Raw genomic sequence first — 20,922 nt, forward strand, 5'->3', positions numbered from 1 at the left:
TCTGGGTACTGCAGTGTGTGCGGCTGGCACGGATCTCACCCTCCCTTCAGGACGTAACAAATTCAGGACAGTTGACTCTGTCCTTGGGAGGTCCTGCTGGGCTGCAGGCTGCCCTCCCGTAGGGCACAGCTCTCCCAGGGCATCTCTGTGTTATGCAGGAGCCCCATGGAGAAGACACCTCGGTGCTAACGCCATTGAAATGCTGCTGGTCGGCCGCATGTGGGCAGCTGTCATGAGCCCTCTGTGTCCCTGGTTGGGAGGGCAGAGTTGAGATCCTCCTCAGGTACGATGAGGTGGGGTGAGGGGGCTGGAGATCTGCACTGCATGTGAAACTGGATTCCTCTGCTCCCAGCAGTGACCTCTTTCTTTTGGGGAGAACACCCGAGTGCGATAGTTCTCCAGGTGGAAGAGCTGCCAGCACAGGGCAGCTGAGAGCAGGGCTGATGCACAGAGCGGCTGTCCTCACTCTGCACTAAGGGACAGTCCCTGTGCCCAAGCTCAGCACCCACAAGGTTTCCCTTGCAGTGCAGCAGAAATGCCAGGCATTGCTTCATTGCAACCACTCCTCAGCTGTGCTGGGGCAACTAGAGCAGAAGGCACAACCCAAACTGCCCACAGCTCTGCTCTGCAGTCAGGTGAATTGGGAGCCACAATGCTGAAAAGCTCTTTGATATCAGGATTGGATTTAATCTGAGATCAGCCCGTGTACCTGTTTACCTACTTGTGTAGGGCAGGACTGAGTCCTGCAGAGCCCCCAGCAGAGCCTGCTGCTCCCTGGGGCACCCTCAGCCAGCACCAACCACAGCTCACCAAAGCTCTTCCCGAAAAGTGAAAGGCAGTTTGGAGGGGCTTCTATAAGAAAGTGAGTAGATTTTTCTCAAAGCAGTCAGCCCTAACTTCTCCCTTCCTTTACCTCCTTGAACAGATCCTCATGAGCAGATGGACACAATGTCCAACAGCAGCTCCATCACCTACTTCCTCCTCCTGGCATTCACAGACACACGGGAGCTGCAGCTCTTGCACTTCTGGCTCTTCCTGGCCATCTACCTGGCTGCCCTCCTGGGCAATGGCCTCATCATCACTGCTGTAACCTGTGACCACCGCCTCCACACCCCCATGTACTTCTTCCTCCTCAACCTCTCTGTTCTTGACCTGGGCTCCATCTCCACCACTGTCCCCAAAGCCATGGCCAGTTCCCTTTGGAACAACAGGGCCATCTCGTACTTGGGATGTGCTGCCGAAGTCTTTATGTTTGTCTTTTTGATGTCAGCAGAATTGTATCTCCTCACTGTCATGGCCTATGACCGCTACGTTGCCATCTGCACACCCCTGCACTACGGGACCCTCCTGGGCAGCAGAGCTTGTGTCCACATGGCAGCAGCTGCCTGGGGCACTGGCTTCCTCTATGCTCTCCTGCACACTGCCAGTACATTTTCCATACCCCTCTGCCAAGGCAATGCTGTGGACCAGTTCTTCTGTGAAATCCCCCACATCCTCAAGCTCTCCTGCTCAGATGCCTACCTCAGGGAAGCTGGGCTTCTTGTGGTTAGTGTCTTTGTGGGCTTTGGGTGTTTTGTTTTCATTGTGGTGTCCTATGTGCAGATCTTCAGGGCTGTGCTGAGGATCCCCTCTGAGCAGGGACGCCACAAAGCCTTTTCCACGTGCCTCCCTCACCTGGCCGTGGTCTCTGTGTTTTTGAGCACTGTAGTGTTCGCCCACTTGAAGCCCCCCTCCATCTCCTCCCCTTTGCTGGACCTGGTGGTGGCAGTGCTGTACTCAGTGGTGCCTCCAGCAGTGAACCCCCTCATCTACAGCATGAGGAACCAGGACCTCAGGGATGCCTTATGGAAACTGATCCAATGGGTGCTGTTTCACTGACAATAACCTGCCTCCCCTCCTCTCCACATTTCCTAGAGTTTATCTTAGGCCATTAGTCTGCTTTTTTCTTTTGTGATAATTCTACTTAGAGATAATTTTCTGGGTTCCTACTCCTGTGGAGTTTTGATCCTGTTGTGTCTGGCCTGTCAGATAGGAGCTCTTCAGTTAAAGGGGATCTCTTGGGTGCAATGCCAAGAAAATGTCCAAGGAATTGGTCTTTTAAAGTTTCTGTTCTCCTTGTGTTCTCAGTGGTTTTGGGAATAAGCTCATGGTAAGGTTGGTTTCCACTGGACCAAGTGTTCTGCTTTTAAAGGCTCTCTTCTTGGTGTTCAATGCAGTGGAGATGGTCCATCAGCTCCCCATTATCTCCTCAGGTTGCTTCATGCATGACTGGACAGATGGCATGTACCCGACTCTGTGTAAATGAATTTGGAGGGGTCAGGAGAGGATGGGACTCACCACGTGCCCTGGGGTTGGAATGAATGGAGACTCAGAAGGTGAAACACCCTCAGAGGTGAAGTCCCGCAAAAGTAAAGCACTAAATCGAGGAATACACACTACAGCACTAAATCGAGGACTCTGCAGTTTCATGGGGGTCACTGGGAACCCTAAAGACACTGGGAAGGGAGAGTGGAGAGCTGCAGGAGCTGCCTGAGGACCCCCAGGGCCAGGACTCTGGTGCTGCCCTGGGGAGTGGGGCTGGTGCGAGCAGAGGAGGGAGCAAGTTCAGTGAGGCTTGAGGATCACCTACAAGATGAATTCAGGAGAGCAGCGAGTGCCTAGCCTCTGTTTCCTCATGCCCTTGTGGCCAGCATGAGCTGTGGGGCTGATGGGGAGCCTGAACCCCGCTGTCTGCCCCCCAGCAGCTGCTGTGGCCTTCAGAGGGGCTGGGGCTGTGGGGTGAGTGCCCAGAGCTCTGCAGCAGCCTGCGCTGGGCAGTGCCATGGAGCCAGCCCAGGCTGGGCTGCTCTGCTGGGCTGGGCTGGGCTGGGCTGGGGAGAGGGCAGGGGAGTGGGGAGAGGTGGGGAGGGTCTGGGCTGGGCTGGAAAGAGCCCGGGAGAGAAAACCACCAGTGCAGAGCTCAGGTGTGTGAGTGTGCGGGGTAGGGGCAGCCAGCACTCCCAGTGCAGAGCCAGGTGTCATGGTGAAGGAAGCAAGGCATCCAAGGTGCAGAAGAGAGGGTCCTGGTCTGTGCCATGTTTCCAGGACACCCTGGGAAAGCTGCCCCAGGAAAATTGTCCCAGACCAGTCCCACCCACCGGCCATTTCCATCTCTGGGCACAATAATCCAGCCTTCAGGAAGGACCTTTGCTGCATGGTCACCCCCATCCTCCTCTGGGGCTCAGTGACACCCAACTCCACTGCCATTAGTAATACAAAGGGAAGCAGGTTCTGACAGCCATTACACACCAAACCCCACAGCTCTTGCAAGAGCTGGACTCTCAGCCAAGCCTCTTCTCAGACAGCTCCGGCTCAATCAGGTGTTTGTCTCGACCAATTTTGAAAATCTTCATTGACTGAGATCTCCCCTGCTGGCCTGGGTCCTTGCTTTGGTGTTTGGCTCTGAGGGACTTCTTATAAACCCAGCTCTCTCAGCCTCTCCTTGTCCATTATCTGCTCCAGGCCCCAGCCATCCTTCCGGCCTCTGCAGGACTTGCTTCAGTCTGTCAGGATCTTCCTTGTGCTGCTGAGCCCCAGGCTGGACACAGCAGTCCTGCTGTGGTGGTCCTGTAGTGGGTTAGCCTTGGCCAGCAGCCAGACACCCACCCAGCTGCTCACTTGCACCCCCAGCTCAAAAGGACAAAGGGAGAAGATAAGATGGACTAGCTCATGGGTCAAGATAAAGACAGGGAGATCACTTACTCATTACTGTCATGGGCAAAGAAGAGTTGACTTGGGGAAGATCAAGTGAATTTATTGCCAATTAGAAGAGATTCGGATAGAGAGAAAGCATAGCAAAAATATTCAGGACCATTTCCCCACCCCACTCCTTCTTCCCAGGCTCAAATTACTCCATTGCTCCCAATTCTTCTACCCATCCCAACCCCAAGAGGAGCTGGGGGGATGGTGAATGGGGGCTATGGTCAGCACAGAACATCCCTGCCACTCCTTCCTCCTCACATTGCTCCCCTGCTCCAGCGTGGGCCCTCTCCACAGGATCCCACTGTGTTTGCCATCAAGGCTATGTGTTGTTCATTTCTTTCCATCTTTCTTTTCTCCTTCACACTCACAGAATGACAGAGATGTTGAGATTGGAAGGGACCTCTGGAGTTCAAGTGCAACCCCCCAGCTGCGACACGGTCAGCTAGAGCAGGTTGCTCAGGACCTTGTCTAGGTGGGTCTGCAATACCTCCATGGATGGAGGCTCCTCAGCCTCTGTGGGCTCCTCAGCCTCTGTGGGCAACCTGTGCCAGTGTTTCACTGCCGTCATCGAAAAAAAGTTCTTATATCTAGTCTGAATCTCCCCTCTTTTAGTTTAAAACTGATCTAGCTGAAGATGGCCCCAAACCATTCTATGCTTCTATGATTCTTTCTATGATTCTATGATAAGTAAGTACAGTGCTGGGATATCTTAGGTGACTGAGGAGCATTAGCTTTGAAAGCAGCTGGATGTGTTGCTTGGGGATTCACAGCTTTGGCAAATCCCCAGAAAACCACAGCTTTGTGTTAGAAGCAAAAGGCAGGGAGGACAAAAAGACATTTGTAAAGCCTAGGTACACAGTGAGGTGGGGAATCTGGGGGGTGGCCAAAGTCTGCAGGAGAACTGCTAAAGGCATGGGACAGCATGGGAGAGCCCGTGCTGGAGATGACTAAGGGCCTTGGTGGGGCTGGGACTTCCCCAACACAACAAAGATCTCTTTCCTCTCACCTTGGCATTGTCACTGCCACCAAGAGCCATGAGGGGACACCATTTCCTTACAGTCCCATGGCCTCAGTGCTCCCCCACAGAGTCCAGGCGTTCCTAGGGTTGTCCTGCACTCGTCATCACCCACCCCCACATCACACTGCTCCATCAAGAGCCCTGAGCAATGCATGAGGAAAAGGATCTCCCTTCCCAGGTGCCAGGGATCAGAGCTTGCCCATCCTTCTAGATGAAACCCATCAAGGGCTGACGTGGCAGCAGAGCCACCTGCCCATTGCCTTTGTCACCTGGAACCAGTGCTGACCTCTTGCCAGTTTAAGGCAGCCCCCGGGGAGCGGTACCTCCACCCCTGCTTCCCTTCATGGCTTCAGCTGTGATGGCCCTCAGGGAACCCACTGACACCCTCAGAGTCCTGGAGATTTTAATCAGATTTTGAAGGCTTCTTCAGCAGCTTGTTCATTCTCCTTCCGGTAGCTGCAGTTCAGGAACTTGGCAGCAGAGGGCCCATGGAAATGCAGATACCCTAACATGCCATGGCACTCTGCAGTTTTCTTTAATGCCTCCCTTCTTGTGTGGTTCATTAGGGACAGTTCAGGAGTATAGTCTAAATGAGAAGATGTCAAAAAGAAATAACATTTTAAAAAGATTTGTGCATTTTCATTGTTTTTCTGCTTACAGAATAAACAATATAGACAATCTCCAAGTCATATAGATCCCAAGGGTCTCATGATGAAGTATGACCATGTGGGAAAAGCCAGACCCTTTCTGTTAGACACTCTAGAGACACTCTTCATCCCACCCACCCCACCCCAACCTGCCATTTCTCTCACCGGTCACCTAAAACTCACATCACTCATGTTAAAATTCGAAGCTTTTCCCACTCAGGCTGGAGCTGAATGTCTCAGCCTCCATTTCCTTCTGCTTTCCTTGGAGAAGTGGCTGCACAGAGACACAGCATTTCTCTTCGTTAACAAGAACAAAAACAAAAAAAGGAAGAGTGGTTCAGTGAAGAATAAAAACCATTCGTCAGGTGTCCATGAAGTCCACGTTGCCTCCACTAAATCCCACTTGTTCTTTGGAGGGGAAAATCTGCAGTGAGATTAGTAGGAAAGGACAGAGAGAAAGGCAATGAAGGAGCTGGCTACAGAGAGAGTCAGGAGACAGGAGCAGCAAGCTTTCAACTGCCTGAAGCTCCAAGCAGCACCTGGGTACTTGGGAGGGGTCTGAGGGAATGGAGAGTAACGGGAAGAAGAAAACCAGATGGACACTCAAAAAGGCATCTGTGCAGACAATCTGCTGGAGAAGATGACTTGAGAAAGGGTCAGTTGAATCAGGACATGTGGGAATAGGTAGAAGATTAGTGAGATTCTGTACACTCCATACTGCACAGAACAGTGGTCAAGCAAGTGCCAGGAAGATCAAGGTTTCTTCTCCCAAGAGCCATTAGCATCCTGGAGAGTTTCATGATGGCAGCACAGGAAAACATTCTCTCTCTATGAAAAGTATTCAAACATTTCAGCCAATGAAAATGTTCCCGTACTACATAAATGTTGAGAAAGTTGCCTCATCTTTGCAGGCCGAGCTCAGTTCCTGACCACAAGCCTCCAGTGCCACTTCAGGAGGTCACTGATACACTCACCTGGGACTGGGAGTGACCACAAGGGGCCGTGGGAGACCTGGATCCTCCAATGGAAACTGCAGATGGAGGGTGACACCAGGCATCTGTGCTCCTGTAACTCAACCCACCCTGGTTTCCAAAATTGTTCTTAAAAAAAAAGAAAAAGCCACTCCTACTTCTAAATTCCTCCTTCTGAAGTGAGTCTCTGCACCCTCCTCCTCTCTGCTTCCATTACCTGTTGAGTTTCCTCATGAGTTCCCTCTTCACCCAAGTTGGTCTTGTCAGCTGTGTACTCAATGCTGCTGTTTGTGGGTGATTCTCTCGTTAAAGACAAGCTGTACTGAGTTGTGCTGCCCTTCACTGCTGCCCACAGGATCCCCACTAAAAGCCCCCTGAACAGGCCAAAGTCTTCTCCTCTGAGGTCTGACACCTACACTCTGCTCCTTTCCCTCCTCAGGCTGCTCAAGAGCTGCACCCCCCTTTTTCATGGTCAATACAGTCAAGGATGACACTCGTTTTCACGTCCCTGACCTCTCTTCATGGTTTGCAAGGACCTGATCCAGGTGAGCATCATCTCTGTTGGTCCAGCTGGTGGCTTTGCAAAGAAATTGCTCCAACAGCCTCCAGAAACCTATTGGTCTGTTTTCACAGTGCTGTGTTCCCCCTCCAATGAATGTCAGGGTCATAAAGATCCCCAGAAAGAGCCCCGTGTCACTGACCTGGAGACCTCCTGGAGTTGCTTAAGTAAGAGCTTGTCCACCTCCTCCCCTTGATCACCAGTTCTTTATCTCCCATCATGATGTTGCCCTAACTGGCTGAGGTGTCCCACTGGGCCTCAGAAGTCACAGCTTGTGACAGACCTCGGGGCTCCAGCTCCTCCTGGCTGTTCCCAGTCAGAGGAGAGTGTTGCACATGTGGGCTGCAGCCCCCGAGTTGTGGCTCCAGGCCAACCTCAGCCTTGTCATGGTGAACAGGGACACCAAGCACCCAAGAGCCCATGTACGCAAAAGCTTTGCTGCATGGCAGAGACATGCTGGAGTGGATGGCAGACGGCATTGTAAGAAAGACTTGAGGTGCCCCAAAAGAGAGCAATGCCTGCTGTCCCCAAGGTCCGAGAGAAACAGGGCTGGGCTGGGCAGCCCTGGCAGGAGAGGGCATTGCTGTCTGCGGTGTCTCTGCAGCCCTGCAGGGCCTTTGGTGGAGAGAGGCACTGATCTCCTGGAAGGACAAGGTGCTGCTGAAAGCGTCCTTGGGTGTGGACATCCTGTGATCTAGGCACACTCGAAATTCACTGGGCTCTTTGAAGACTGTATCGTCAAGAGGGTGAGTAAAGGATGGGGCAGAGGAGAACTAGAAGAAGCTGAGAACATAGGCCCACAAGTGGAGAGCCCAGTGCAATGTGCTTCTTATTCATGCGGTGCCTTGCATCTGCTGGATAGAGATGGGACAGGGGTGGCAATCAGTCACTTGCACACAAGCACCAAAGGAATCTGAGATGGTCCCTGGGCTGTCTATCATGCACCCGCTCTGAGTGGACATGGCCTTCCTGCAGGTCCTGTGCTGTCCCTGCCAGCCACAGGCAGTTTTGGTGGAGAGCCTTGGCGTCTCACAGAGCCCTACAGGCCTGTGTTTGGCCATTCAATGAGCAGCTGCCCTGAATTAGGTTAGGCTCTGTGGGGCTGTGTGAGACAACTCTTGTTACAGGCAACAGACAGCTAGTCAATACAGCTAAAGGAGGGGAGAAAGAGAAAGACTTCCCTCTCCCTCTGGCACAGAACTCCATTTGGTCAGCTGGACACCTCTCTAGGCGGCCCTGAACAGCGTGAGTAGGGACAGGGGGTGATGTCCTAAATGTGGGCATCTGCCGTCATTTCAGCTGGCATCCTCACCAGGCTGCAGGATGATGCCCCCAGATGTTTCCTAATCTCTCAGTACTGCTCCATTACCATGGACAACATCTGGCACCTCAGATGTCACCAGGTGTTTTTGTTTGAACTCCTGGTCTCCATCTCCATCAATGCCCATGGGACCACAGAAAAGGAGTGCAGGTGCCTATTTTTAGCAGACACCATGACTGAAGCAAGAGGAATCTCACCTCCTGTGGGTTTGTGGCAGGCACGGGAGGGAGCTGAGGTCCCTTCCAGCCCCAGGACTACAACTCCAGGAGGAGATGCCTCCATTGCCTCAGCTGATTGCCTTCTCTCAGCATGGGTAAAGGAGATGCCTCCCTGCCAGTGTCCAGGTGTCCTGTCTCATGATGGGCCAAGGAAGGGGGATTCTCGGACCTAACTGTGTCTTGGAGAGGAGAAAGGGCACTGCTGCAAAGCAACGTCTCTGCGGAGGTGAGACAGGCAGCATCGGTGATTCCTTCAGTCTCCTTCCAAGGAGGTTCCTGGAGAGCCCCAGGGACACCTGGAGGGAGCACCGAGTGGGGTGGGGGGCAGAGCAAGTGACGTCTTGGGCAGGTCCCCTCCTCCTGGGCTGAGACAGGCTCCTGGGATGGAGGGAGCTCCTGGGAAGCAGGCAGCAGTGCAGAGAGACAGCTCGGCCAAGGAGCAACTCCTCTGCCAAGCGTGGCAGGGATTTGGGAAAAGGAGTAGGGCAGAGAGAGATTAAAGGCAGCCTGGAGTGGGAGGAGAGAGGAGAGCTGCAAGGGAAGAAACCTTTCCAGCCCTTGTCACGGTAAGTCTCTTGGTGCAGGGCAATGCAGCTGCCGTTCCTGGAAGGGTCTCCTAAAGCTATCACAGCCTACAGCCTACGGGCTCTGTCAGCCCAGGGACTCATGGTAGACAAGGGTGAAGGGGTGAAGGCCGGGTGTGCAGCCAGAGCTTTTTCCAGAGGAAGAGCAAGGCAGGGGATCCCTTGAAGGTAAAGACCTTTCCTGAGGCTGTGCTTTCCGTTTCCTGCTGTTTCTGGAAAAAGGGGAAAGACGCTGCTGCGTTTGGAGAGGGAGACTGAGAGTCCTGAGTTGCCACCCTGAGAGATCAGGAGGTCTGGTGGGAGGCAAATCAACTGCTTCCATCCCCTCCTCTACCTCCAGAGAGCACCAGCATCACCTTTGCTGGCCTCATCAGGGTTTGTCTGCCCTGCTCCTCACTGCCTGCAAACGGGGAGTACCTCTAGAGAGTGCCTGGAACTGGGAGGTTTCTTCAGGTCAGAGCTGAGCAGACAGGAGTGGGTGATGGGGTCTGTGATCCCTGACAGGGAAAACTTGGAGGGAGAAAACAGTTCCCACCAGGGATAGCTCCAGGCTGCAAACACATGGGCAGGGTGTTGTAGGAAACTCCAACCAGCAATGTCATGGGAGGGAGACTTTGGAAAGCTCCCTGTCATCCCCTCCAGTGCAGACACCTTCCTCTGCGCAAGACCCCTGCTCTCGTCTCCCAACCAGCACAGCCTCTGCCCTCAAGGCTGTGTGGTCCAGGGCAGGAGGTGCCTCCTCTGCAGCCAGAGCTCTGGCACAGCAGAGGGGCGTCTCCCCTGACACGGGGCCGCTTCCCTCTGCAGCGCAAAGGGGCTGAGAGCGACTGCCCTGGGCTTTTGCTAACCGGGAGGTGCTGTGCCCTGCTGGGTGAGGAGAAGGCTTTCCTGAGTGCCCGGCTGCCTCTCCTCTCCTTGCTTCCCTTTAGGAGGAGAGTCACAGGGTTTTTCTTTGTTCCTCCACCTGCTTGTGCTGCTCTTCTTCCTGCTCTTGGGCTCCCTGGCAGTAACGGTGGTGGTGTGGGGCAAGGGGTGGGGGTGCTGAGTGCCTGCTCTGGCCCTGACCTGGAGGGCGCTGCCCTGGAGGTGTTTCCATGGGACCAAGGTGCCCAAGCCCTCTCTTCATTTTCCTGGATTGAGACACTGCTTCCCTTAGCAGACATCACCTTCAGACACCTGATCAGGCTGGACAGGGAGTCCTGCAGGGCTGTGAGCATCACTCCAGAAGGGCACAGCTCTCCTGTAGGACCTTGGTGATGTCTGAGAGCACTTGATCTACTCAAACAAAGCAGCATCCTTGTCCTGTCCTCTTCATCATACTCCGCAGAGCTGTGCTGGAAAGGAGAGGTGTTTTGAAATCTGCACCTTGAACAGGACCCCTCTGCTCCCAGTACAGACCAGTGGCTTTTTCAGAGCAACCTCTGTGTGCAGTCCTCCTCCAGCTGGGAGTGGTGCAAGCCCAGAGCAGCTGGGCACCAGGCTGATGGACAGAGCAGCCCTCCTGGATGGGAGCACTGACGCAGGTTTACACTGAGAGCAATGGGGCAACGGGGGAATTTTACCCTTTCCAGAGTATTTCCCAAGTGGGATGGGGGTGTCTGAATACTAAAACACAGTGTAATGAGATGCATTTGCTGCACCTCATCTCCCACCTTCCTCTGTGGAAGAAAGTGTCCTTCGGAGCTTGCCCCCTGCGCTCTAGTGCAGCACAGGGAACTCCTCCCCAGGAACCCTCCCTCCAAACACCCTGGGCTGTTGCTGCCTCCATGGGTCATTGCTGTAAAGCAGGGCTGACCCTCAAGGAGCCCCTGGGGAGAGGGCACGGCTCTGCACAGCACACTCAGCCAGCACAAAGCAGAGCTGAAGCCTCGGAGCTGCATAACACTCCCCCAGGAAAGAAAAGCTCCCTTAGTTATTTCACAATGAAGGAATCAAATTTTGCTCAGAGAAGCTTCTCTGAATTTTTCTGGTTTATCTCCTTTGGCAGTTTCCATGCCCAGAAGCAGCAGATGTCCAATGGCAGCTCCATGAACGAGTTCCTCCTCCTGGCATTCACAGACAGGCGGGAGCTGGAGCTCTTGCACTTCTGGCTCTTCCTGGGCATCTACCTGGCTGCCCTCCTGGGCAATGGCCTCATCATCACTGCCATCACCTGCGACCACTGCCTCCATACCCCCATGTACTTCTTCCTCCTCAGCCTCTCCCTCCTCGACCTGGGCTGCATCTCCATCAATGTCCCCAAATCCATGGCCAATTCCCTCTGGGACACCAGGGCCATCTCCTACATGGGATGTGCTGCCCAGCTCTTTCTGTTTGTCTTTTTGATGTCAGCAGAGTATTGCCTTCTCACCATCATGGCCTATGACCGCTATGTTGCCATCTGCAAACCCCTGCACTACTGGACCCTCCTGGGCAGCAGAGCTTGTGTCCACATGGCAGCAGCTGCCTGGGGCACGGGGTTTCTCCATGCTGTGCTGCACACTGCCAATACATTTTCACTCCCCCTCTGCCAAGGCAATGCTGTGGACCAGTTCTTCTGTGAAATCCCCCACATCCTCAAGCTTTCTTGCTCCGATGCCTACCTCAGGGAAGTTAGGCTTGTCATATTTAGCACCTTCTTCTTTTTTGCTTGTTTTGTTTTCATTGTGCTGTCCTGTGTGCAGATCTTCAGGGCTGTGCTGAGGATCCCCTCTGAGCAGGGACGCCACAAAGCCGTTTCCACGTGCCTCCCTCACCTGGCCGTGGTCTCCCTGTTAGTCAGCACTGGCATGCTTGCCTACCTGAAACCCCCCTCCATCTCCTCCGCATCCCTGGATCTGGTGGTGGCAGTTCTGTACTCGGTGGTGCCTCCAGCTGTGAACCCCCTCATCTACAGCATGAGGAACACAGACATCAAGGAGGCCCTGAAGAAACTCTTTGAGCACAGAGTACTGCAGCATCAGTAAGGTGGCCATCATCCTCTGGAAAAGCTCGCATGCTCTTTTGATCATATGTGTCTTGGTTTTCTCTTTGTTTATTTTACGTCATATATTTCTTCCACTTAAAGAATATTATTACTGCCTTGCCACTGTTTTCTGACGTAAAAGACCTCACATAGATATACAGCCAGGCTCCCTGTTTAGGTAGACACAATAAAGAATCCAGCAGAAAATTCTTTGACTCTGCTCCCATCTCGTACAACTCCTCTGCAGCTGGGGGTGCAGCCCCAGAATACAGGAGGGGTCAAGGAGCCACGAGCCCAGCTGCCACATGGAGGAGCAGGCACTCGTGGACCTCAGGGATGCCCCTTGCTGCCTCAGTGGGCAGATCCTTTCTGCCACTTTCACGTTGGGGCTGCTGCTTCTCTGGAGCCATGGCTGTGGACACCAGCAGGACCTGGTCTCTTCAGAGCAGCACTGCCAGCTCAGGGGCCTGTGGAGAGCACGGGGTGGGAACCAAGACAAGTTGGCCAGGGGAAAGGGATGTCCAGGGAAAAGAGCAAGGGAGCATTTCTGTGCCTGCAGGGAGGAATCCATGAGAAAGAGAAACCTCTTTCTGCAGGCATCCACTTGGGGCAGGCTGCTCTGTGCCCTGACCAGGACTCTTGTGCTGGCGTGGGGAGGGGGACTGGCAATGATGGCACATGGTCAGTCTGTGGCATCTCCTGGACCACAGACCATGCTTCCTGCAGTTTCCCTAACCTCCATTTGCTCATGCCATGGTGAGCCTCCAGCCCTGGGCCTGATGGGGAGGCTGACCCTTCTCTGTTCCCTTCAGAGGGGCTGGGGCTGTGGGCTGCGGCAGGCACTGTTGTGGGGCCAGCCCAGGCTGGGTTGCTCTACTGGAATGGGCTGGGCTGGGGAGAGAGCAGGGGAGATGGGAAGAGCCAGGAAAGGTCTGGTCTGGTCTGGAAAGTGCCCAGGAGAGGACACCACCAATGTTAGCTGAGCTGTGTGACCAGTTCATGGAGAACTGTCTCCCATGGGAGGGACCCCACGCTGGAGCAGGGGAAGAGTGTGAGGAGTCCTCCCCCTGAGGACGAAGGAGCAGCAGAGACAACGTGTGATGAACTGACCACAACCCCCATTCCCTGTCCCCCTGCGCTGCTCGCAGGGGAGGAGGTAGAGAAAATTGGGAGGGAAACTGAGCCCAGGAAGAAGGAAAGGGTTGGGAGGGAAAGCGTTTCAAGATTGTTCTTACTTCTCATTATCTTACTCTGACTTTTGATTGGCAATAAAAGAAATTAATTTCCTCGAGTTGAGTCTGTTTTGCCTATGACAGGAATTGATGGTGATCTCCCTGTCCTTATCTCGACCCACGAGCCTTTTGTCATATTTTTCCCGCCCTGTCCAGCTGAGGAGGGGGAGTGATAGAGTGGCTTGGTGGGCACCTGGCATCCAACCAGCATCACCCCACCACAGAAGTAGAACATTTCCTTCCCTTTAAATTGTTTCCTTAATTTCTTCGTTGCTTCATTTGATTTTTTGACATTTTCTGAATTGTTCTGTCATAATCAGGCTTGTAACATTAAAAACAGTATGGTTGTGTCTCACATGGAGTTCAGTGCCCTAAAACACTCCCTGCCAAGGACTGGCCTTGCCACTGCTCGCCCTTTCACACAGCCGGTCACATTCTGAGGGGCTGAACTCTCTCAACCGTTCCAGAGAAGAAGGGCAACCGTCTTCAGGGAAACGCTCTGTTTCTGCATGGCCAACATCTTTGTGTTACCAGCACTTCTGGAAGGAGTCCCTAAATCAGCAAGACACACTCCCTTCACATTCCCTCCACGGTGCATGAATTGTCACTCTATTTTAGGTGCAGAAAGGGACAAGATTGTTCTGACCCAGCACCAAACACCTCAACGCAGCTGTCTACCTCTAATCGAGTTGTCTAGGCTTCCCTTTGTAGTAAAGGGAGAGACAGAAGATGTCTCAACTGAGATGCCTGGAGATTTCCTGGTGACCAACTAATGCTCCAGAAGGGAGCCCTGGGTCACATTTCCAAGCACCTTATGGGTACATCTGTAACCCCAGGGCAGCTCAGATAGTAACAGCCTCTGCATGTGGGCCCAGCCAGGACGGGTTTATGAAAGGGAGATCCTGTTTCAGTAACCTGGTCTCCTTCTATGACAAGGGGACCCGCTTAGTGGATGAGGGGAAGGCTGTGGATGTTGTCTACTTGGACTTTAGTAAGGCCTTTGACACTGTCTCCCACAGCATTCTTGTGGAGAAGCTGGCTGCTCACAGCTTGGATGGGTGCACTCTGTGCTGGGTTAAAAACTGGCTAGACGGCCAAGCCCAGAGACTGGTGGTGAATGGAGACAAATCCAGTTGGCGGCCGGTCACGAGTGGTGTTCCCCAGGGCTCAGTGCTGGGGCCGGTCCTGTTCAACATCTTCACTGATGATCTGGATGAGGGGATCGAGTGCACCCTCAGTAAGTTTGCAGATGACACCAAGTTGGGTGGAAGTGCCGATCTGCTGGAGGGTAGGAAGGCCCTGCAGAGGGACCTGGACAGGCTGGATCGTTGGGCCGGGGCCAACTGTATGAGGTTCAACAAGGCTCAGTGCCGAGTCCTGTACTTGGGTCACAACAACCCCATGCAACGCTACAGGCTGCGGGAGGAGTGGCTGGAGAGCTGCCTGGTGGAGAAGGACCTGGGGGTGTTGGTTGACAGCCACCTGAACATGAGGCAGCAGTGTGCCCAGGTGGCCAAGAGGGCCAATGGCATCCTGGCCTGTATCAAAAATAGTGTGGCCAGCAGGACCAGGGAGGTGGTAGTGCCCCTGTGCTCGGCATTGGTGAGGCCGCACCTCGAGTACTGTGTTCAGTGTTGGGTCCCTCACTACAAGGACACTGAGGTGTTGGAGCGTGGCCAGAGAAGGGCAACAAAGCTGGTGAAGGGTCTGGAGCACAAGCCTTATGAGGAGCGGCTGAGGGAGCTGGGGTTGTTTAGTCTGGAGAAGAGGAGGCTGAGGGGAGACCTTATTGCTCTCTGCAACTACCTGAAAGGAGGTTATAGCGAGGTGGGGGTCGGTCTCTTCTCCCTAGTAACGAGTGATAGGACGAGAGGAAACGGCCTCAAGCTGCGCCAGGGGAGGTTTAGGTTGGATATTAGGAAAAATTTCTTTACCAAAAGGGTGGTCAAGCATTGGAACAGGCTGCCCAGGGAAGTGGCTGAGTCTCCATCCCTGGAGGTATTTAAAGAACGGATAGATGTGGTGCTTGAGGACATGGTATAGATGGACTTGGCAGGGTTAGGTTACCGGTTGGACTTGATGATCTTAAGGGTTTTTTCCAAACTTGACGATTCTATGATTCTATGATTCTATGAAATGAATCCAGACCTGAACGTAGGTCTTAGTCTTGAGTTGAAACCTACTTAAAACTTATTCTAGGCAACAACTCAAAACAATCTTCATTTGCAGAATCTCAGGTATTTTGGCTGTTCTCTTCTTTTTATTTTTGTATTTGGGAGGACCACATGAGCACAGTGCATTACTTCCCCTCTGCCAACATATTTATATGCAGCTGGTCATCAAAATACATTTCCTACCAGTGCTCTCAGTGGAGAAATTTTCTTCTGAAAATCTACTCTATCTATAGTGACCTATTTCCCAGCTCTTCTTCAGCCTCTCTGCCCTTTCTCCTTCCTCTACCTAGTTTGCCTTCACAGAGAACTCCAGGTAAAGATTGATTGAGTAATTCAATGTGGGAGATATTTCTGGGCATCATCCAGTTCCCCTCCCTGCCCCTGACTCAATGGAGGGCTCCCCCCAGTTATGTGTCATCCAGAAACACATCGAGGGTGAACTCTGTCCCATTGTCCAGGCCACCACTAAAGATGTCAGACAGCACTGGCCCCAGCACTTCTCCAGGAGGGACGCCTCTAGAAACTGGCCATCGGTTGGACTTTCTAACAAGGATCCTTATGTTCCCCCCAGCTGCCATGACATTTCAAAGCCAAAGGGCAGCAGCCTTGCAATGACAGCAGCCATTTCCCCCAGCCCCCTTGGGTGCATCCCCTCTGCTCCCAGGCACTTGCCTGTGTCCAGCTGGCACTAGTGCTCCCCAGCTGCAGCTTGCTCTCACATGGCTGAAGCTTTGCTACCCCAGAGGCTGCTGGGGGACTCAAGGACCAGGGAGACTTGGGGGCAGACCTTACCAGGCAAGGGGTGGGGAAGTGAGGCAATGAGATCCTCGGCCTCTTCCATGCCTGTGCAAGGCCTTTTTGGACTGCATTGGAGTTCAAAGTCATTGAATCTCGCTTTGATTTCTGTCCCTCACTTTCAGGAGAGTACCTCAGGCCAAATTAGCCTCAGATCCACACTTGGCACATCATCATGGAGGGACTTCATCTTGGGAAGAAGAGCCCAGGAGTGAGGAGCTCAGCTTCATGGTGAAAAACATTTTCCTTATCTCCAGGCTGAATGCTCATTGTTTTTTCCTCCCAACCATCACTAAGAACACAATCATTAAGAGCCTGGCTCTGTATTCTCCATGACCTCCTCGTAGGGACTGGCAGGCTGGGATGACGTCCCCCTCAGCCTTCCCTTCTCAAGGCTGGACAAGCCCAGCTCCCTCAGCCTCTCCTCACTGGCAAAGTGCTCCAGTCCATAGCTGTCCTGAGGGGCCTTTTCTAAAACCACTCCAGCTTCCCAATATCATTCTTGAATTGAGGATCTGAAATCTGGATGGAATATTCCAGAGAATCCCTTCCCTCCATCTCCTGACCATGTTCCTGATCACACAGCCCAGGATGCTGGTGGCCTCCCTTGCTGCCAGGGCACACGGCTGCCTCCTCTCCAGCTCGCTGACCACCAGGACCTTTCCCACAGGGCTGCTCCCAGCCAGGCAGCCCCCAGCCTGTGCCATTGCCAGGGTGAGTCCCCTGCAGGGGCAGAAATTGGCATTTGTCCTTGTGGGATTTCATGAGGTTCCTGCCAGTACGCGCTCTCCTCCTTGAACCCCTTCATTGAGCACAGAGACCTGGGAGAACATTTCAGGAAAGACTCAGGCACAGAAGGCCTTGAGTTCCTCAGCCCCATTGGTGTCTCCTGTTTATTAGATCACCATCCTCGTTCAGCAGCAGCCCTGCATTTGCCTTGTTCAGCCTTGGTCTCTAACACAGCAATTGAAGCTCTTCTCTTTGCTCCTGACTTCTCCTGCAGCCACCAACTCCAGGTGGTCACCCCCTGGCAGCTGCTTCGTAGCCCCTGTCAGTGCCCTGTCCTGTGCCGGCCCAGCCCCGCTGCCTCCCATGTGGTCCCACAGCCCCACTCTGCAGGCACAGCATGGCAAAGGGTGTATTTGGTGTGAGGAACAGTTTCTCTTGCATGATCTCCATGACATCCCTTTGTGCCCTGTCCCCCCTCTGTTCCTCCTACTTGACACAGCCTCACCCACGTCCTAGAACCTACCCAGCCCTATCTGCATCCCATGTGGGATTTCACAGACAGCCCTGACCCAGGCTCTGCCAGGGTCTGGACAAGGAGAGAGGTCGAGCAGGGCTGGCCATTCCCCCAGTGCAGGCCCTGAGCCTAGCAGGAGGAGGCAAAAAAGGCCATGCAGAAAAACTCAGCCATAAACCTGTGGAGAGTGGCCAAATAGGGAGGTCACCAGTGAAAGCTCCCTCCAGTCCCATTCCCTAACACATTGCCCTGAGCTCTACTGCCCTCAGCCCGTGGAGAACACCGGAACAGCAGCATGACATTGTTGGGGCAATCCCTTCAGCCTGTTCCTGATCTCAGCTTTGGAAAAAGAGCCCAACCTCCAGACACCGGCACTGACGAAACCCCCATTTATTACAGAGATGTGACATGGGAGGCCAGCTGTGTCATTGGGTCAGACACATGTGCAAAGACCTTTGGGTCAGACAGACTGGGTTCATGCCTCTGGAGAAGCGGACTGCATGCAGACATTCCTGGAGAAACAGAATTATCACAGATAACACTCCCAAAGCACAGGAGGTTCCCCAGATACATTGGAAATCACTGGTGAAGAGACACGGGCAGCTTATTGCTGCTAAAAGGCTACGGATTGAATGAGCTTCTTCAGTGCCTCCTTGAGCTCCTGGTTCCTCATGCTGTAGATGAGGGGGTTCACTGCTGCTGGCACCACCGAGTACAGAACTGCCACCACCAGATCCAGGGATGGGGAGGAGATGGAGAGGGGCTTCAGGTAGGCAAACATGGCAGTGCTGATAAACAGGGAGACCACGGCCAGGTGAGGGAGGCACGTGGAAAAGGCTTTGTGGCGTCCCTGCTGTGAATGCATCCTCAGCACGGCCCTGAATATCTGCACATAGGACACCACAATGAAAACAAAACACCCAAATGCTAAAGAAAAACTAACCACAATAAGCCCGGCTTCCCTGAGGTAGGAGTGTGAGCAGGAGAGCTTGAGGATGTGGGGGATTTCACAGAAGAACTGGTCCACAGCATTGCCATGGCAGAGGGGGAGTGAAAATGTATTGGCCGTGTGCAGGAGAGAATTGAAAAAAGCACTGCCCCAGGCAGCTGCTGCCATGTGGACACAAGCTTTGCTGCCCAGGAGGGTCCCATAGTGTAGGGGTTTGCAGATGGCAATGTAGCGGTCATAGGCCATGATGGTGAGAAGACAGTACTCTGCTACTACCAAGAACGCAAAGAGAAAGAGCTGGGCAGCACATCCTGTGTAAGAGATGTCCCTGGTGTCCCAGAGGGAATTGGCCATGGCTTTGGGGACAGTGGTGGAGATGCAGCCCAGGTCAAGGATGGAGAGGTTGAGGAGGAAGAAGTACATGGGGTTGTGGAGGTGGTGCTCACAGGCTACGGCAGTGATGATGAGGCCATTGCCCAGGAGGGCAGCCAGGTAGATGCCCAGGAAGAGCCAGAAGTGCAAGAGCTGCAGCTCTCGTGTGTCTGTGAATGCCAGGAGGAGGAACTTGGTGATGGTGCTGCTGTTGGATGGTTGCTGCCTCTGGGCGTGGGGTCCTGTTCCTACAGGAAGAGTCAATGATGGGGTCATTTCTCTGAGCAAAATCAAAGCTTTTTTTTAGACCCTCACTCTGACACACTCTGCCCCATCCCCCACCCCCCCACTTACTCCTGTTACAGGAGACCTTCCTTCAGCTCTGTGGCTGCAGCTCTGGCTGAGTGTGCTGTGAGGAGCAGGGCCTCTGCCCGCTGGCTGCTGAGGAGTCAGCCCTGCTCTGCAGCAGTGGGTTCACGGGAACGGTGGGGCAGGGGCCAGTCCTGGTGTTCAACTTTCTCAGATCAAACTGCTCCTAGTGCAGAAGGGCCTGTCAGCATCTGCACTCCCAGTGCTAAGGAATGGGGATAGTGGATGGCAGTTTGAAATGTTTGGGGTTTTTAAAGCTCCCCCCATCTCACCTGGGGAGTGTTCTTGGATGTCAGAAACCCTCAGCATTTCTGCTGCACTCAGGGAGAGCAGAGCGAATCCTGCGAGGCAAAAGGATTGCCTGGGGCTTAGTGGAGACTGAGGGGAGCTGGTCTGTCCCTACGACTTGTTCCCTAAAAGCTGCTATGAGCTTGTTCTCCATGAGATGGGGGCTGATCTCACTCTTGTGTTACCCTGAAAAAAAACCAGACACTGCTTTGAGCAGAGGGATCCAGTGCAGACAACAAAACGCCTCACCCTTTCTCAAGGTCTCAGCACCCCACTTCTAGCCCAGGACACACAGGTCTCATTTCACAAACCCAAAAGAATGTTCTCTGTCATAGCATCTCTCCACTTCTCCATGGGGATTTCAGATAACACAAAGTTGTTAAGGGCTGGTTTGCATCCTGGAGGGAAGTTTGGAAGAAAACCTCAGGGAGATAGCCAAGTGTCCTAATGATGGCATCTGATTCAGGGAAAACCAGCTTATTCTCCAGCCCCACAGACTGCACTGCCCACAGCCACAAAGGTTAGAGGAAAGCTGGGACACTTGTTCTCATGGACACACCTGCATGAAAGGACCCACAAAATCAGTCTGTGACTCTGCAGCTGAAACTCCACCTCCCCAGAGGGTCTGGCAGCAAGACCAAGATAACAATAGCAAGAACACAGACCAGTGGAGAAACAAGGCAAAACACAGTGAGGGTGTGGCTGAGAGAGGCCAGGGCAGAGGCATTGGGGCACTCAGACAGTGTTGCCCTTCCCCAGCTGTGCACGCCACCTCCCAGACACCACCATTGCCGGGCAGCTGCTCTCAGCCCCTGTGCTCTGCAGAGGGAACTGGGCCCGTGGCTGCAGAGCTGCACCACGGCTTTGCTGGAGCTCTGGCTGCAGAGGAGCTGGTTCACGCCTTGGAGCCCCCAGCCCTGAGGGCAGAGGCTTTGGTGGGTGGGAGAGGAGGCAAGGGGGCTTGCTCAGAGGAAGGCATCTGCATTGCGGGGGATCAGACGGAGGTTTCTGCGTTCTGCCTCTTACAGTACTGCTCGTTTTAGTTTCCTCTCATTCCCAGATCACATCCCTGCTGCCTGGAGATTTTCCTGCTGGGATATGTTTCCCTGTCCCATGTCTTTTCCCTGCAAGTGGTCAGAGACCCCATCCCAACTTCTGTGCACTCACCGTTGTCCTCCAGAAACCTGCCTGTTTGCAAGGCACTGGTGGGGTGCATGTTCCTGTTTGCAGGTGGAAAAGGGCAGGTCAGAAGAACCCTGATGGGTCCAGCAGAGGTGATGCTGGTGCTGTGCATAGGCAGAGCAGTGGCTGAGGGTAATTTAGGAGGCTCCTATCAGGAGTTACTGATCACTCAGTCAGGAGTCTCTGTGACTTTTTTAAAGTTGACAGGTCCTTTTCCATTTATCCCTTTTTCACTACCGCCCCACTCCATGTAGGAAACTGAAAACACAAATTCAGGAACTCTTCATTATCTTTATGGCAATCCCTGCCAGGACC

General features: G+C 53.5%; 1 protein-coding gene and 1 pseudogene across 1 annotated transcript; one reads left to right on the forward strand and one right to left on the reverse strand.

Annotated features, from left to right (window-relative positions):
• The first annotated feature begins 948 nt into the window (after positions 1 to 948).
• Positions 949 to 1,878, forward strand: LOC148051207 (olfactory receptor 14A16-like). Its single transcript, XM_087738314.1, has one exon. It carries the CDS (start codon positions 949 to 951, stop codon positions 1,876 to 1,878), a length of 930 nt encoding a protein of 309 aa, XP_087594440.1.
• Positions 1,879 to 18,051: 16,173 nt separating this feature from the next.
• LOC148051208 (olfactory receptor 14C36-like) lies at positions 18,052 to 20,641 on the reverse strand (annotated as a pseudogene).
• Between the last annotated feature and the right edge of the window lie 281 nt (positions 20,642 to 20,922).

Source organism: Nipponia nippon, unplaced genomic scaffold (assembly GCF_047370975.1).
Source record: "Nipponia nippon isolate SJK-2023a ecotype South Korea unplaced genomic scaffold, ASM4737097v1 scaffold_64, whole genome shotgun sequence".
Classification (NCBI taxonomy): domain Eukaryota; kingdom Metazoa; phylum Chordata; class Aves; order Pelecaniformes; family Threskiornithidae; genus Nipponia; species Nipponia nippon.